General features: G+C 40.4%; 1 protein-coding gene across 1 annotated transcript in view; it reads right to left on the bottom strand.

Annotated features, from left to right (window-relative positions):
* VEZT (vezatin, adherens junctions transmembrane protein) overlaps positions 1-8,357 on the bottom strand; it is a 49,231-nt gene extending 40,874 nt beyond the window's left edge. Inside the window, exons 1-2 of the mRNA XM_009820687.2 lie at positions 8,307-8,357; positions 1,261-1,395 (exon numbers count right to left, since the gene is read on the bottom strand). Of these exons, the coding sequence (XP_009818989.2) occupies positions 1,261-1,395; positions 8,307-8,357 (186 nt within the window). The remainder of the gene's footprint in view (positions 1-1,260; positions 1,396-8,306) is intronic.
* Between the last annotated feature and the right edge of the window lie 9,975 nt (positions 8,358-18,332).

Below are 18,332 nucleotides of genomic sequence, written 5' to 3'. Positions count from 1 at the left end.
CAAACAAGGGGAAAGGGCTTGTAAACCTCTGATTTGAAGATGGCTGAAGAGGTATAAAGCAGGAATGAACAACAGGAAAACTAAGCTTCAGTGGAAGGTTAAAAGCCACAGCAGGCAAGAATCAGGTGACCTAAGGTGCACAAAGATGGAAGCTACCGTAGATGGTGGGGAGAGAGGAGAAAGAAATAGTAATTCTTCAGAGGCAACGCATCGACTCATGAATGCTTGGTTTGGGTTCTTACCTGTGAGGCGCTGCCCACCTCAGCCTGCAATGGCTAGGACAGAGAAGTCTGCACAGAGGCCTTTCTCCTCCTGGCTTAGCACATAGTTGGAGCATGTCCACTGAAAATTGAACTCTCCACTGTGGAAGTGAAAGAGGTAGGCAGAAAATAACTGCTCTTTGCATGCTCCATCTAGGTACTAAGGAGAAGACAGACCAACTACTGAATTTTCAATATATTTGTTGGAAAGAGATTCCTACATTAGCTGCCTCGAAAGAGGAATTTCCTCACCCACACTACAACTCTTCATCTGAGTCACATTGCCTGTACACTACAAATAACAGTAAAATAGCATTTATTTTTTCATATGGAAAACAAAAACTGTGTATGACATAGTAGGTGTTAAATGGCCAAATTCTCAAGCATAATTTTAATATCAAAATGTTTAAAAACATCCACAAGCCTTTACTTAAAATGATAAAGATATAATAAGTCTGAGCTAATCAGTTCATGATCCTTGTCAGCTGTTACTGTTAGAAAATTGCCATAATCTAAGCACAGTTCTACTATCTCATTCAGATTGGTTATTGTATTTATACTTCCCAGAAATCCTCTTTCTTAATATGTTTTGTCACAGAGTTAGCCGCATTTAGCAATTGAGTGCCTGAGAAGGGCTGGGAACTATAAATATTCTGCTCCAGAAAATTACAGGGTTTATTCCCAGAATGTCATGCTAAGCTAACATAATAATATCCAGTAAATAAGATAATGTACAACACTCAAAAAATTCATTATCAAAGTCTCTTGCTTCCCTAGCTTACATAAGTGCAAAGAAACACTCCAAAGTATACTAGCAAACCATGCGTTTCCAAACACATTTGCAGACAAGATATGTTGGGTGTTTTTTATCTTTTTTTTTCTTTTTTTTTTTTTAAATACAATAAGAGATTTATCTTTATCCCCTCTGATTTTGCCTATTTGTGAAATAATGCTGTTCTCTTTTGAGAAGATAAATACTCAGGAACAGGACAGCACTCACTTTCTGGGCAGCATACACAGTCCGCTCTTTTTGGCCTTCCACTGCTGCACATTGCTCTGTCTTCTGCGACACAGATGAACATACTTCAAAATCTGTGTGTCCCAAATCCTGCAGATATTGGTAGAGTGGGGAATTCTGAAAGAGAGTTAAAAAAGAAAAATGAGAAAAAACGATGTTAAAATCATTCCCCATTTCCCACAAAACACAACTGTGAATACAGCTACCACACAACCAGCAACAAATGGATTGAGAGCAGCCCTGCAGAGAAGGAGTTTGGGATAGTGGTGGGTGAAAAATTGGACATGAGCTGGCAATGTGCATTCGCAGCCCAGAAAGCCAGTGATACCCTGGGCTGCATAAAAAGCACGGCCAGCAGGTCGAGGGAGGTGATTCTCCCCCTCTACTCTGCTCTGGTGAGACCCCACCTGGAGTACTGCGTCCAGCTCTGGGGTCCCCAGCACAAGAAAGACATGGACCTGTTAGAGTGGGTCCAGAGGAGGGCCACGAAAATGATCAGAGGGCTGCAACACCTCTCCTATGAGGAAAGGCTGAGAGAGTTGGGGCTGTTCAACTTGGAGAAGAGAAGGCTCTAGGAAGATCTTATTTCAGCCTTTCAATAATTAAAGGGGGCTTACAAGAAAGACAGAGAGAGACTTTTTACCAAGGCCTGCAGTGACAGGACAAGGGGAAACAGCTTTAAACTGGAAAAGGGTAGATTTAGATTAGATATAAGGAAGATTGTTTTTACAGTGAGGGTGGTGAGGCACTGGAACAGGTTGCCCAGAGAAGCCGTGGATGCCCCATCCCTGGACGTGTTCAAGGCCAGGTTGGACGGGGCTTTGAACAACCTGGTCTAGTGGAAGGTGTCCCTGCCCGTGGTAGGGGCTTGGAACTAGATGATCTTTAAGGGACCTTTGGGTCCCTTCCAACCCAAAACATTCTGTGATTCTATACAACAGGAAAAAAACCACCACAGTTAATAGCACAGAAGCCAAAATTTTGCTTTAAATATCTCCCTTAAGTTTTATCCTCACCATCATGAAAGACGCTGCAAGACAGTCAACATACAGAACAATGTGATGAGAAATAAGCATGCAACCAATCAACCTTTCCCACAGCAATATTTTTTCTAGGTTACCTGATAGGACTCTTTAGCTTATAACCCACATGTTTTCAATAAATTATGTATTTGGTAATATATTTTAAAATATTACTGTATGACTCCAGAACATTTAATGACACTGTTTTCCTAAAGTTTATAAAAATTGAATAGATTATACTTTCAACCACTTCTAGTGAAACAAACTTTAAAACTAGAGCACTTTTCAAACTTCAATAAATGAAGCCTCAGTGTAACCTGATTAGGTACCTACAGAGTGGTTTACAGAAATGGAAAAACAAATTAGAAAAAGGCTTCTGCTCTCTCCAAGAATAGTACTAGCACTTGTGGCAAAGGAGTATCACAGTTATGTAAAAAACAAACAAACAAACAAACGAAACAAAAAAACCCCATCACAACTTTTTTAAGCTGTTGGCAAAACTACCAATATACAAAAAGTCCTTAATAAAACTTCTTAGAGAAAGTATGGAATTCTGATCGCCAGAGAGTGAGTTTTTACATGTTTAGATATTTATCTTTATAGACTTCTGAAATTTCTTGTTGTCATCTGCATCAGATATCTAGATTTACTTAGCTCTTATTTTTCTGTTTACAACCACATATATAGCAGTACCTAGGATAGACTTGATGGAAAGGATATTTATGGTAACTCCAGTTCTACTCAGGATATCTAAAGAGACTTTGTTTTTAAGAAAACCTCTCAGCAATCAGTCTTAAACAGGCTAGTTAGTTAGAGATTCATTTTGACCTCTGAGAAATTTTATCAACATCCCACACTAGTATATGAACACTAGCAAACTGCATAGGAAGAACACAAACCATTTTAAGAATTATAACATACTATCAATGAGATAATAAAAATACTGAAAATAAAAATTAAAGACTTTACAGTAAATAATGCACCGTTGTGGAGGTCTGCAGAAACAACCACCAACAGAACATCTACTACAAATTGTTACATTAACTATCATTAACTTGCTGGTGCGAGTTGTGAAGGCGGCCCATCTACTATGACCATGTACTAACATGGCCAAATCTCAAATGACTGCTTGCCATACAATAAAACTTGGAAGCAATCATTCATATTAGCTAAACAAATTAACTTGTTACCTCTAGGGATTTTTTTTAACACCATCACCAAAGTGCTATTTTGATCACTCTTACCTATTTAAAGCATGCAAATTCATACTTTTGCATGCTCTGCTTGAGTTACTCACAACAGATTCAGTGTCTAGTCATCACCTGAAACTCAAAGATCCGTACCAACTCACAGGTACGGACAATGCCCCTCACCCACAATGACAACGATTGTGCAAAAGGCTAGGATAGGTTAATGACTCGTTTCCTTGTGGGAATTTTTCAAGTATGACAACTCAGTCCTATCTTTTTTCCAAGTACCCTTTCTCCATGGTTGAGTACTTTTTCAAATGCATCTAACTCTAACTAAACAATGTGCTGTTCTGGACTGGCTGGAAAGAAAGTATGTTTCTCTCTAAGTAGAACATGCCACTTTACTAAAATTACTTAATTAAAATGGAAAAGAAAACATAATAGACTAGAATACTTCTCTTATTTAAGACACTGTTAAATTGGCTTAATAACTTCAGGACAAAACCCAGAATATGAATGGATATACATAACCTTGTCTTCTTAAAATGTTTTTCATACAGAGCCAGGCTGTGCACTGCAAGCACACCTGGAACAACCTGAACATCCCCACACAAGAGGCTTTAGGGTAGTATGGAGGTTTCAGTCAGAACCAGCCAGAATTCTCCCCGTTTAGATGAAGACACATAGACAAAACAGTGGGTGAACAGAGAATGTTTTATTCAAAATCATAGTTTTGATGCTCACTCCAGGCAGGCCTCCAAGGAAATCGTATCTAGGCTCTTGGCAGAACTGTCCATCATCTTGACCAGACCAGTCCATCATCTTGATCATCATCTTGATCATACTTTTCACAAACAAGGCCACCCATCATTTGACACATGACTATTCCTGTACTTTATTGGTACTCACTTACATGCAGACAACTGGCAAAATAACCCAAATACACCAAGGAGTTTTTCCACTAATATCTCAGGGTGCACCTCACTTTGGGATCCATGATGAGATAATTTTCTAAAAGCTGATCAAGAAAACAGGTCTAATGGTGTTTAGATTGGTTCCATTTCCTCACAAAAATGGATGAAGAAAGGCAGAGAGAGACAGAGACAGAGACTCTGTCCACTGAAAACAGAGAGAATTAGCTAAAATCCTGAATGCTACATTGAGTAAGTGAAATATTGCACAGATGTAAGAATGCCCAATTCTTCCCTCTTACTGGGTATTTGGCAACATCAAAACCTTCCATCTACCTCTAATTAGTACATTTTCTACTCTACAGAAGTATTAAAAAATACACCATCTCTCCAAATGTTAATGAAACTTTAGCCCCTAGCTAGGATGAATAATTTTATTTGTTTTTGTAATCAAAGTGGAATACAAGCACTTTACTAGGTTTTGATAAGATAAACCAACAGGCCTATTGTAAAACTAGCTATCTTGTATAAACTTGCAAGCTTCGATTGTCTTTAAAGCCCTTGAGGAGGAACGGAGAAAGCTGATAAAGAGGAACTTCTTGCTCTGGAAGGTCACAAAGCTGAAAAGTTGCCACAGAAGTGTAAAGTCTGCAGAAATCAGCAGTGACTGGGGGAAAGGTAAAGACAGTAGGGGGAAAATCACAACCACCGACGCAACTGAAGACCGAGTTGACTTACCGCCTCACACACCTTCAAGGGGCATGCGCGCTAATTTAAATGCGACTAGCCAATAACAAATGTAGTGTTAATCACTAACCAATGAGTGTAAACTCAGGCAGGTTCCTGCTAATCATGTAACAGGATAAATATGCTGTATTTTTTGTATGGAGCAGAGCTAGCTTTGTGAAATATCACTTAGCTCCTGGCTTTGCACAAATCTGTAATAAAGAAATACCTTGACCCTGTGTGGGTTGGCTTGCACACTGGGTAGAGATCCCTCTTCTCAGGACAACAGTTTTACATAAATTCCTTCTGATCAACTTTTTGAAGGCTTTTACAGGGTCTCGTTATGGGTAGATTTGCAATTTTTTATCACTGCTCAGAACTGGAAATCAGTTTTCTGATTACTGAGTTAGCAAATGATAATTGATTAAAATTTAACTTGAATGTTTATCACATATTCCTTCAAGTAGGTAAGGGTTCTCCTCTTTAAATTTCTCAGAAAGTACTCAGGCCACAAGAACGCTCCTCTAACACATTTCTCTCACTCCACATTGCTCTTTTCCATTCCTTTCTAAAAGTTTATTAGCAGAATTTAAGTGCACATTGGAAAACCTATTTTTTTATTAACTTAAATGACCAAGAACTATGCTGTGACTAAAATCTCTTATGCTATAAGTAAAACCACCTTTCTGAATCCATTAGTAGCATGTAAGATGTGAGTAAAGAAAGCACAGAGTAAGAAGTGCGTAGAGGCCCTTGTGAAATTAGATTATTAAGAACCTTAATGAACGGATCATAAAATTCTTCCATTAAGTGAGGTCTCTTGTGTAGCACACTCAGCTTTACATTTTGCTTAGAAAATTTGAAGATTACACTCCTCTTCTGTTAGAAATCTCACTGATGGCATACATACATTAGCCTATGCTAAGATAAAAACACACACTATTTATTTATTTATTATAGTTCATGTCCGAGATACTGCCCAACTTTAAATGATACTGGCAAGCCTGTCACTTGTAAAGCTGTGTGGTCTGTATAACTCACTGAGGATGTCTCCAACAGTCTATAGCAAATTTCTCCCATGACATACGTAAGTAATCACTAGAAAATCCAGTAAAAGAATTTTTAAAAGCTTAAGGGTAGATTTTATGTATGTGAACATTCACATAAAAGTTCATATATTATCAAAGAAACAGAAAATTATTAATTACGCAACTACAGAATTGCAATATGATAACATTAAAATATCCTATTCTATATACCGCTTGTTTCAATACAAGAGACAGAAGTATTATACTTAATGCTTACAAAACATTTTTCATCTTCACAAAGCTTTAAAAACAATAATTAAATCTCATAATGTGTCTGATGTCCCACAAATTATAGCTCTGAATTTCTAGTTCACATCCTTATCCAAACCTCTCACTCCTAAATGCCTTCTTTCCCATAAAAAAGAATCACAGATATGCACATATTCTTGCACATGCACTTCTAACTGTGAGAAAAGTTCCTTGGTTTCAATTCATGCTGTCATTCATCAGCATTGTCTGGCTCAGCTGTTTTCACCAACAAATGCCATGATAATATTAAAAAAAATCTACTTCTTGGTTGGGGAAAATAGGAGGGATCTGCCTTTTTTCTTCCTAATTTTCTTTGCCCAAAATTCATGCATTCCTTTCTTCAACAGTCCAACATTAAAGAAAAAACAAAGAGCAACTGATTTTACATTTCTGCATATATTACAGATACTACACTTTTAGTTTAAGAAATTCAGGACGTATCAGATAGTTTATCCTTGCAAGCAGTAATAGGTTGTAATTTAAAAAAAATATAATTTAGGCTTGAGAGAAAGCTTTTACGTTAGAATGTGAAGTAAAGGGACAGCAAGGTTGTTTCAGTGGATGGCATGAAAAGGAAATTTAAAATATAAAATCTCATCTTCCTATTAATACAGCATCATATTATTCTAGAGGAATCTATTTCCATGTATTTTTGAAACTTTACTTTCAACCACTCTCAACTTAGATAATAACTAGAATAGTCAGCACGACTCATGTTTGACAGTCAGGTTCGTTTTTTTATTTCTAGTTGTCGCTGGTAGAATGACATGGTAATGAATCATTTACAAAGTAGAGAAGAAAAAAATTTTAATAATTCAGCTTATTGTTATGTTACCATCATACTACCACTTACTGATGGGAAATACTATCTAAAGTAAGTGACAATACCAAGATAGGGTTTTTCAGGAATATGCTGTATTTATTTCTGAAGTTTCTTCTAAGTTTCTTCTTCTTCTAAGTCACTTTCTGAGACCACCCAGATAGAAGAGACGGGCATTTATTTACAGCCAGGGCATTTCTTCATTATGCTACTTGTCCAAAAATGTGTGTTGGAAATTGAAAACAGTTCCAGGACAGACAGAAAAGAAAATGGCATTACTCTTTGGTGCACTTCATACAGATTATATACATGGAAAAATCTTCTTAATAAGTGAAGCAAGGTACTGAGTAGGATCATAGTTTTTTTAAAATTTTAAGAATTTGAGTTTTCTGGAGACTCGGCAGAGACTGACAACAAAAAAACCACTTATCTTTCTAGGACTTTTCTAATTCACTACAGTCAGTCATACTGCAAAGCCATTCAATTGTAACTAGACATTTATAGTATAGTATAGGTTTATATTAACTCCTGTTTCCAGAATCAAGAAAGAAAATCCTTTCCTCTTCATTCGTAACTCCCTGAGCATATATATTTAGATCCATACTACTAAAAATTATTTCACTCACATACATATGTTTAATTACAAATCTCCTTTTTTCATTGTTGAAAGTGGTTGAGTCTCATTCTAAACCCAAGACATAATATGCAGGATTGAAGAACAGTCCACTAAATTAGTTTCATTCTTTAACCCCTTCCCCATGCGCATTTTAATGCCACTTGCAGTATAGCACTGACTTGGTTAGAAAAAAACATTACCTAAACTGAAGACTAAACATCGTGTTTGCAACTGTAAGTCTACAGTAAAAATAAATCCAAAAAATCAAAACCATGCCAAACGTTAAAAGACAATCAAACATATATAACATTACCTACTACTATGTGATGGAAAGGTTGTTATAGCAGAGAATTCCCTAGTTTTGGAAAAGAACTTACTTTTGATAGATATCTACTCAAATACTTACATCGATTGCAGCCTTGCAAGCACAGATATTGCACTTTAATATGTGAGGCATTTTCTGTGTATTCTGATAAAAACCTTTGCAAACACAAATCAGATTAAGACACTGTTAGCTTTCATAGTCTTGTTACAATAGCAGCTGAAAATCAAAGCCACACCCAAATTATTTTTGCTGATGCATCATGAAGTAAATGACTCAGCATTTCTCCATTAGAGACAGGAGCTTCCCACACCCAATGTTCTTTACTATGATAAAATTTACTACCTAGTAAACCCCTGGTCTAGTTTCCAACCATAGCTAATGGAGTACATTAACCTTAAAAATAATATTTAATGCCATTGCACAAAATGAAAGGTTTAAAGATATCTTCTTAAAATACGGGTATGTTTTTCCAAAGCTGAGGTTTCCAATGTTCCAAAACCACTGTGGGAGCTTAAACCACCTCCAAAATAACTACAAGTTATGAATTATCAGTTAAAAAAAAGATTAAGCATTTCTACCACAGTGACAGCAAAGGCTAAGATATGCTGAACAGGTAGCTAAATAAACAGTATTGAAATCAACCCCCCCTCAAAACACAGATTTGAAGAAGCTAAACTAACACTCACAGACAGCGCAATCTTTGTCTCCTGGAAGAGGGTATTCCATTTTTCTCTTCGGTACTGCTCCCATGCACCTGACAGAATCTCGCTCGCCTCCCCACTTCTTTCCGCTTGTCCCTCCAGGATGATCCGAGCCAAGGACGAGAAGCAGCCGTCTGTGTAATTGCACCTCTGCTCCTGCACAGTAGCATTTTCCTGATGGCATCAGCGGATGCAGTTTGAAACTTCCCAAGACCGTGCGATTTCTCCTGACTAATGTGGCTTTCTAACTGGGGGGAGGGAGATGAGGATGACAGATTGCTAAAGGCTTTTAAAAAGATACTGCTTGAAAGAATTATTGCACATCCATCTTATATGCAGCCATTAATAAGACTTTCCAAGCAACAGTATTTAAAAGCCTTGGTCATATTCTCCTGGCTGGTAACTACCTCCTCCTGTGCTCTGACTGACAAAGAGCTACGGTTTGACAGGGCTAATATTAGACAATGACTTCAAGGCAGCGAAAAAGTAATTTAAATTTCCTATTCTGCTTTCACCACCACAGGAGCACAGACCTTGATTTCTCCAGCAGTACTGTATCATCTGATTTAGAAGCAGGCTCCAAGAACTACTTTGAAGCCATTAATCTATTACTGGATTTCCTGGATATTTTCTGATGCACAATATATATCTAATTCTGCCTGCACCCATGTGTCCTGAAGAGTTAGTAAAGTTTCAAAGCCTGTGTATAGTTCTGTATCACTGGATATGTGACATGGGAAAGCTCTTTCCTTTGCATTTTCAGCAGGTGATTGTACATTACTGCCACCATGGAAAAGTCTTGGAAAGAAATATTATGTACTAGACAAAGCCCTGAAACTCAGTGAGAGCTTTGGATTATTTACCCGTTCAAAAGTGGACCTGCAAATACAGGTGAAAAGCTGAGCAGGACCTTTCTGACAAGGACAGAAATGAAAAACACCTGAAAAACTGAAAGTAGAAGTAGTAAACTTTACCTTCCCTGGAGGACAGAGTAACAGGCCAGCCAGACTCTGTACCTGGAGCGTTGGGTGGGAAGTCACTGATAATGCAGCTCATCGGACTCGGCTGATACAGGAAAACCAGTTTGTTTTATACCAGTTACTAACAACTCACGGATTTTACCTGTCATTTACATTCAAAACTAAATTAATGAAATTAATGCATCTGACTGGTAAATTAGTGGAGTATTTCTGAAACATTTTGGAAATCTCTTTAAAACACCAGCTCCAAAGAATTAACTTGTTTATCCATTATAAATCATGTTAATTCTGACTCCTAATGACAATACACCGTAAGCAAACATCTTTACTGAAGTGAAAAGCATCCAAGAAACAAGAGACAGTCACATGCTAAAGACTAGAAGAAAAGTACATTTTTTTTATTTAACTGTCTCAACGAAGCTGATTCATGACTTGAAGTTGTAAGAGCAGTACTGCAGTATTAACCCTGCCATAAACATGACCCCAGAGTAATTAATACAGAGGAGGATTAAAAAAATTTTGGACCAACAGGCCTCAAAATTTACTATGGACCATCATGTACTTTTGTCTTCAAATTTTCTATTAAAAATAATAAAGTCAATATGGGTTCACACCCCATACGGCCCATAGAACACTTTTATCCATGCATTCAGATAGGTTATCCAAAAATGCCTGATGAGTTTACGTGGCCTCCTCAACACCCAGACTGTTCGTTAAACGGTTTTAAGCTTGCAGTTTCTTTTCTCTCCAGTATCACCTGCCTCCCAGTCATGGGATATGAAGGAGCACTGCCTGTCCTCCCCTTCCCCTTAGCAGACTGCTGACAAGCAAGATATCCAAAATAGTCCATTCGTCACTACTCCAGGTTCCTTTACAGTACATGGCAATTTGTAGCAGAGGGATCTCCCCAGGCTGCTGTTACATGGTCAATTTAATCTGCCATTACCAGTGGGTGCAGATGAAAGCTGCAGTACCATTTTAGAACACTAATGGTAATGTTTATAGGGCCAAATGGTGAGATGGAACAAGGAACTGATCTGATTGTAAAAAAAAGAATAAAATCCATCTCTTTTTTTCTCTTAGCCAGGTTAGTTTATAGTCAAATCAGTCTCCGGAGCCAGCTTACAGCATCACCAACAAATCCAGGTGCCAGCTTAAGGCAGAGGATGCAAATAAGCAGGAAAAGAAGAATGAAGACCCAACACCTCTTCTGGCAACAGCCCACACTTCAGGCAGACAAAGCACAGTCTCAGAACTCATCAGAACTCTCAGAGCTCATCAGAACGACAGGTGAACTGCAGTTTTGACAGAACTTTGTATTTAAAACTGGCTTTATTTCATGCATATGTATAAAATGAGATTACTACATCTTTAGTCCACACAGTATTTGGTGAGAAAAATCCTGTTGAGGGACCATTACTGACACTACCATTGAAGTTGTGTGAATGTTCTTTCTCAGCTTCTTCTTTTTCCTAACTTATAACGTTTGAGACATTATTTTTTAGAATACAACATTTACATGCCTGATGATTGACAAATATCACATTACTTTGCAAGTCCTAAAATTTTCAGGTTTTTGAATGAATGTGACTTAGAATTTTCATTCCAACAGAAAGTTTCTGAGGTTAGGTTTCCTGGGGTTTTAACTTCTTTTTGTTTCATTTTTTAAACAAAATAATTTTAGAACAGCTCAATTCGGGTGGTGAAAGCATTTGTGAAAACAAACATCACTGAGTGTTTTGATAAAAGCTACATTTGGTTTAAAAGGGTTCAGATGAGGATTTGAACATCTCAATTTAGTGATGCACCAGTATTCCAAGCAAAGAAATACCGTATTTTAGACATGTTTTACTATTCTAGGCATGCAGAGAACACATCAGTTAAAGGCTGTTCTGAATATAGTTGTATTATGCTGGGAAAGGGTGGTGCCTCTTGCTGGAATCTCTCTTAAATCTTACAGAAATCTGTATATTAAAACATTTTATGAAGGCATCCTCCATGCCCCTCAGCACCAAGCAGCATCTTGGCTTGTTGCCTAAATAAGCAGTGCAAGTTGTCTTTCTGAACCTGACATTTGAACGCAGTATGATGTTGCCAATATTTCCTAAGCACTTTTGTCCCACATCCCTCCTAAAGGGACTCCACCATTCCTTCCTTCTCCCCCACACAGGCCAGACCCAGTGCCATGTAGTTGCCAGCTCTGCTGAGCCCTGGTGCTTCCTTTCTCTCTCAGCATGGCATGCTGCTTGTAAAGCACTTCTCCACTATTTTCAGGACTCATTTTTCATGTTAGCTTCTTCCACTTCAGCAAGAAGCCAAAGAACACAGACCGTGTCTCTCCAAACTGCAGAAAGGGTAATTCCATTTCTGTGCAGTGGGGTTTTCCCCCAGTGATGGGAATATGACTGCTTGAGCAAGGACGGGCTCGCTGTGAAATGAGAACACCTGATACACATCCAAAAATCTTTATTCTGAGGCTGTGGGTTCCAATTCTAGGTTCAGTAGAAGTGTGTTCAATACTTTACATAGTTACAAAATTCTTAATTTCAACATGAGATTTTTTACTTTCTTCGCATTCATATGCAGTTTGTTTTCATTTTAAATACAGATTAGTATGGACTGTGAGATTTGATGCAGATAGGGGAACCAAAGAAAGTCTCATTTTGTTCATTAGGTATTATTCTCCCATTTGCATAAAATAAAATTTGAAGTTGGGAAAGATCACATATACAATGTAAATAGTATTTTTCAGTCTGGGATTTCTAACGGGACAAACAAATCCCAGATTTTAAAAGTCTGCAGTCATACTAATGATCACATCCTCTAGATCTAGAATATAAGCTTAGATTCAACAGTGACACTACCATCATGACACTAAGCCAACCTTTATTGGGGCTATTCTTTAATGTATATTTCCATTAGTACTGAAATAGCTAGTGAATAGCAACATTACGTAAATAATATGGACAGAACTGTTTGTAGGAATGGCACAAAACTCATGAGTTAGTTACAACAATGTCTCAAGTGAAGAAGACTTTCTGTTCTGAAGTAAAATTAAAAAAAAATGAAGAGAAGTGTTTATTGCAATCTGTGTCTGAAAAAGACCTTAAAAATCTAAGGTGATGGCAGTTTGACACTGAGGGTGTAAAAATCTCATTTTTTTGGCAACCTGGTGAAAAATCTTGCATGGATTAAATTTCTTCTGCAAACACAGCATTAGAATTTAAAACAAGAAAAGTCAGCTCCAGCCCTTTCACCAGAACCATATAGCAGAGTCAGGAATACTTTCTGGGATTAGATTCTAACAACCGCCTGGATAAACCTGAATGAAGGAGTATCTCACACATGAGGAAAGGCAACTGGGCTGGGACTGTCCAGCCTAGAGAAGAGAAGGCTGAGACTCCCTATCAGTGTATATAAATACCTGAAGGGAAGAGCGAGGGCGCAAAGAGGACAGAGCCAGGCTTTTTTCAGTAGTGCCCAGTGACAGGACCAGAGGCAACGGGCACACACTGAAACACTGGAGGTTTCCTCTGCGCATCAGTAAACACTTTTTCATTGTGAGGGTGACTAAGCCCTGGCACAGGTTGCTGGGAGACGCTGTGGAGTCTCCATCTTTGGAGAGAATTCAAAAGCTGTCTGGACATGGTCTTGGGCAACCAGCTCTAGGTGGCCCTGCTTGAGCAGGGAGGTTGGACCAGATGACCTCCAGAGGTCCCTTCCAGCCTCAATCATTCTGCGATTCTGTCAGCATAGCTGTAATATCTACCCAAATGTTAAAAATCAACCTTGCACAAGCTCCTTAAAATATAGGACAAATGACTTAGCTGGAAGCAGAACCTGGGAGCTGAAAATGCATTTAAAGAGCAGTGTTTGGATCACCTTCATCCCAGTGTTCTGAGAGAATGGGCACAGGAGATCAAAGACCCAGCAGAAAGGATTTTTAATAAATCTATAAACTCACAAGTGGAAAAAAAGCAAACATAGTGCCTATATTTACAAGGAACAAAAGCAATCAGGAATATGTCAGGCCCATGAATCTCATAAAAAGCCAGCATGCTACTGAGAATATTCTTTCTTGCAAAATTCAAAGACAAAGAAGAAAACAGATGATCATCAAAGAAGATATCACATGAGTTCACCAGAGTTAGATTGTGCCAAGCTCACTTGGCATCCTTCTTTGACAAGACAGCTAATTTTTCTAGATAAAGAAAATGCAGGAAGTTTATATGGACTTTTTATACTGTGCCATATGGGATATGGACTTTTGATACTGTGCCGCATCAGTTAAGATTAAAAAGGTGGGAAAGGAACCGAATATGTAGATGGCAGAGATAACAATGGGTTTTGCTGAACGGAAAGCTGTCAGATCAGAATAAAGTTACTAACAGAGTTCCTAAAGAATCAGTCCTTGGTTAAAGCTTTTGAATTTTCCTTGATTATCCTATACCAAAAGAGCGTGCTAATGAAATTTCCCAATAACACTGAGTAACATCATATGTGCAGAAGAGGATGGAAACATCATACAAAAAGAACTGGATCACCTTGAGTAGGTACTGATAATGGCCTGCAATTTAACAGTAGACAACAGCAAGAACTTACACAGAGGTACTAATAAAAAAAAAAATCTCTCCAATAATATGGAAGCTGTTGATAAAAATAAGGACAGATATGAATGGTTACCCTATCACATTACAATCGAGTCAAACGGTATGAAGACTTGAAAAAGTTGTTCATAGGTGTAGGATGCAAGAAACAAAGTATTCCCAGCAGAAGCAAGTGAAAATAGTTGCACAAGACCACTGCAAGAATGCGAAGTACCATGCTGCAAGCTCTGGTAAAGAAAGATGAACTCAAACTGAAGTAGATGTGGGAAAAAAAAAAACAGAACAAGAAAAACCAAACCAAAACCCAACCAAACAAACAATCCCAGCCAGGATAAGATTGCTTTCTGTGAATACATTAGGAGAGATAAATTTCAGAGAAATAAAAGAACTATATGTACTCATGGACAATATTAGCAGAAGTGCAAGTAGCTATGAAGTAGCCATGAATAAATTTCAAGTCAGAAATTAGATGGCAGTTATTAACTATTAAAGCAATGAAGTTCTGACACAGTCCTGGAATAACAATGCAGAAATTTAGCCAGTTTGAACAAGAAGCTTCTTTAATTTATACATTAAAAAAAGAAAAAGAAAACAAGGAAGATACTTCATTGTCCAAACAACAACAAAACCTAACACAATTCCAATCTCATATCAAAATACACAAAACACTGCAATTTTCCAGAGGACTCTGGGGTACCTTGTAACTGCAGTGCACATTACACTGTAACTACAGCATTCTGTCTTCTAGCCCATTTTGTAAAAAACTGATCTCCAGTAACTTAACATCAAATTTCGTATCTCATGATCTCCCTTAACAAATTAAGGCAGATGTTAATAAAGAATGTCATTCATTGTTCCTCCATTTTTTAGTACACTGCAACAATTTTTAATTTGACACACTGGTGGCAGATGAGCCCCGGCCAAGCATATCAGGGGCACCTCTGTGTTTTTTGGGTTCTGTCCCCTCCCCCCAATATTTGTAGCATTTTAATTACAAGAGCAATGGGTTGTAACAAATGCAAGAACTGAAGTGCTGAGGACTATGCATTTGGTGAATGAAAACCACTGGCTGCTGTAGGAATTAATTTATAAACTGGATAAAGCGTGGCAGCACCTATTGGATAGAGTAAAATGACCATCACTCATTATTGTTCAATCACAATGATCTGCAATGGCTCTTGAACTGGAAAACACTGCTTTCCCAGGGCAGTGATGCCATGTTTGTGCTTCCCTTCCTTCAGAGATAATGTAAAAGATACTCTGATAGTGAGAAAAATGATTGGTCCTTGGAAGCTTATAAATATCTATCAGCAGGCCATCATCTGTTTGATGCTGCAAAATTTGTAATGCAGAGAGCTGTCATTGGTGTATTCAGGGCCTGTTGTACAGAGCTATGCCCTGAAAAATGTGCAGAAAGTAACACTGAGCATTACTGTGATGTGGAACAGGTAAAGCATACCCCATTTGCTTCTCTTCCCTCTCCTACCCATCCTGTTGGGCATGAAAAGCATGAAGGACCACTTCTTTCCTGATTATGCATTTGTTAGCACACCACTACTGCTTATAATATTCGACGATACCTTGTTCACAAGAGCTCCAAAAGCACAGAGAAAATAGCTGCTCACAGTAACCTAGGTCTATATGCTGAAGGCCTCCTTGCAACAGTGACCGCTGAAGAAAAACATGGGAAGCGACCTACTGAGGTGCAGAAAAAACATATCCGCTTCCCAGAAACCACAGATGATTAAGGGGGAGAGTTTGGGGCCCAAGAAAGAAATTAAAACAGTAATTAAAAAATAAATACATTGTAGCATTAACTGCCCAGATGCTTTTCCACTCCTTGCTAATTCCCATCTCTGGCTCATTTGTGTGGAGGATGTGCATAGTTCTCTGTGAAGCCTTCATTTTACAATAGCAGGAACACTCCTGAGCACTTCTGAAGACAATTTTTGCAGTGTTGCAAGGTACCCATTATTATCAGTGGGTATCTCACCCAGCTCTGCACCCCAACCAATCAGCAAACCAAATAAACCTGAATTTTTCTTAGCGTTGCTTATCTGATGCTATAGCTGTACCCTAACATACGAAAGATACGTTAATATGTCACTCAGTATACCTATAAGTGTCTGTGTATATATATACACACACACACTTGATAAAGGCTGTTTGATACATTACTGTACTAGTGATGGAAATCCATTCCCCAAACCCAAAGAAAACAGCGAAGTGCATATGCACATGCAGGGAGATCTTTTATGCCCTACGAAGCAGAACGTTTTCAATCAAAACGGTAACTGCTGCATGAACTGAAGAACTGTGAAGAACTACTTTTTGCATCCTGGTAGAACGAGAAGCCTTATTACTATTCTAATAATCATTTTAAAGACAGTATTTCTCTATAACCACTTTCTCTGTACACCTGCAAAAAGAGGTGTACCTTCCATAAAGATGCGATTACATTCACCTGCTGCAAACCAATCTGATTTTGTCACTGAACTGCAATAGCAGATATATTTAACCATTGTTTTAAATGAGGCCAACATGGTATTGTAGCCCCGTTATCTAACAAGACATGCAATACAATTGTAAAGGTTTTATGCAAATCCTGTAAGTAATACAAACACTAGAAAGATAAGGTAGTTTCAGTACTTACTACACAGTTAGGTGCGTGCTGAAACGTATCTTTTAAATGAATGACACTGACTTAAAAGCAGGGTTTATTAGCTACACAGCGATTTACTGTCTTCGCCCCCGATCCCACAGTCCAGTGGTCAGCGCAGAGCGGCGGGAAGCCTCACACGCGCACGGTGCCTCCTGCACCAGCAGTTACAAGGAGGTGCCGCCGGCACACACTGCGCCGACGCCCCGGCCGGCCGTCCACCCCTCTCCTCAGCCCCCAACGGTCCTCAAAGGGCGGCGCAGGCGGCTCTGAGGGAACGCCCGCCGACGCGGGCCTCCCGCTCCGCCGCGCTTCCTTCTCACCGAGATCGCAACGCCGGCCGCCCGAAGCGCGGGGACAGGCAGCCCGGCAGCCGCCGAGCCGCGCAGCCCAGGCGGGCCGCCACACAAAGGATCGCCCCTTCCCCGGCTGAGCCTGCCCCGGACCGGCTCCCTCTCCCGCCAGCGGTCCCGCCCTCGGCCTGCGCGGAGGGGCGCGGCGCCACACTGGTCCCCAGCCTGCTCTGGAGCGCGGGACGCCCCACGCCGTCCCGCCGGCTCCCGCCCTCCTCCGCTCGCCGCCGGCTGCCCGCGGCAAGCGCTGCCCCCCGCCGGGCCCCGCGCCCGCCTCACGCCCAACGGTCACCTCGGGCCGCTCGCACGCCGCCCCGGGGCCGCGGCGCAACGCCCGGCGAGGGGCGGAGAGACACGGGCCCAACCCGCCCCGGGTCGCCCCCGCGCCCACCTCAAACACCACTTCTTCGTCAAACTCCGGTGTCATCCTTCTCCGCCATGCCACCCCCTGCGGGCACTCTGGGAAACGGAGTCCACCGCCCCGCCGGCGGCCCCTCCCCTCCCCGCCCGGCCTGGCCCTGCCTCGCGCAGGGGGGAACTACAGCCCCCAGAAGGCACGGCGCGGGCCCGCTTCCGGGCGCCCTGCGGAGGTGCTGATTGGTGAGCAGGCCGGGGGCGGAGCCAGGCCGGGGCGGGACGCAGGCCCAGCAGGGGGCGCCGCTGGGCGGCGGCGGGGCGGGCGGAGGGCGCTGCCGGCGCTCACTCAGCCGCCAGCCGCGGGGCGTTATGCGGCGGCGGGCGGGGGGTGCTGGTGTTGCGGGGTGGCGGCGCGGGGGAACAATGGGCTCCTTCTCCTCGGCCCTCAGA

Source organism: Gavia stellata, chromosome 4 (genome assembly GCF_030936135.1).
Source record: "Gavia stellata isolate bGavSte3 chromosome 4, bGavSte3.hap2, whole genome shotgun sequence".
NCBI lineage: Eukaryota > Metazoa > Chordata > Aves > Gaviiformes > Gaviidae > Gavia > Gavia stellata.
Note: the sequence above shows the minus strand (reverse complement) of the source record. Positions and strands in the feature narration are given on the sequence as shown.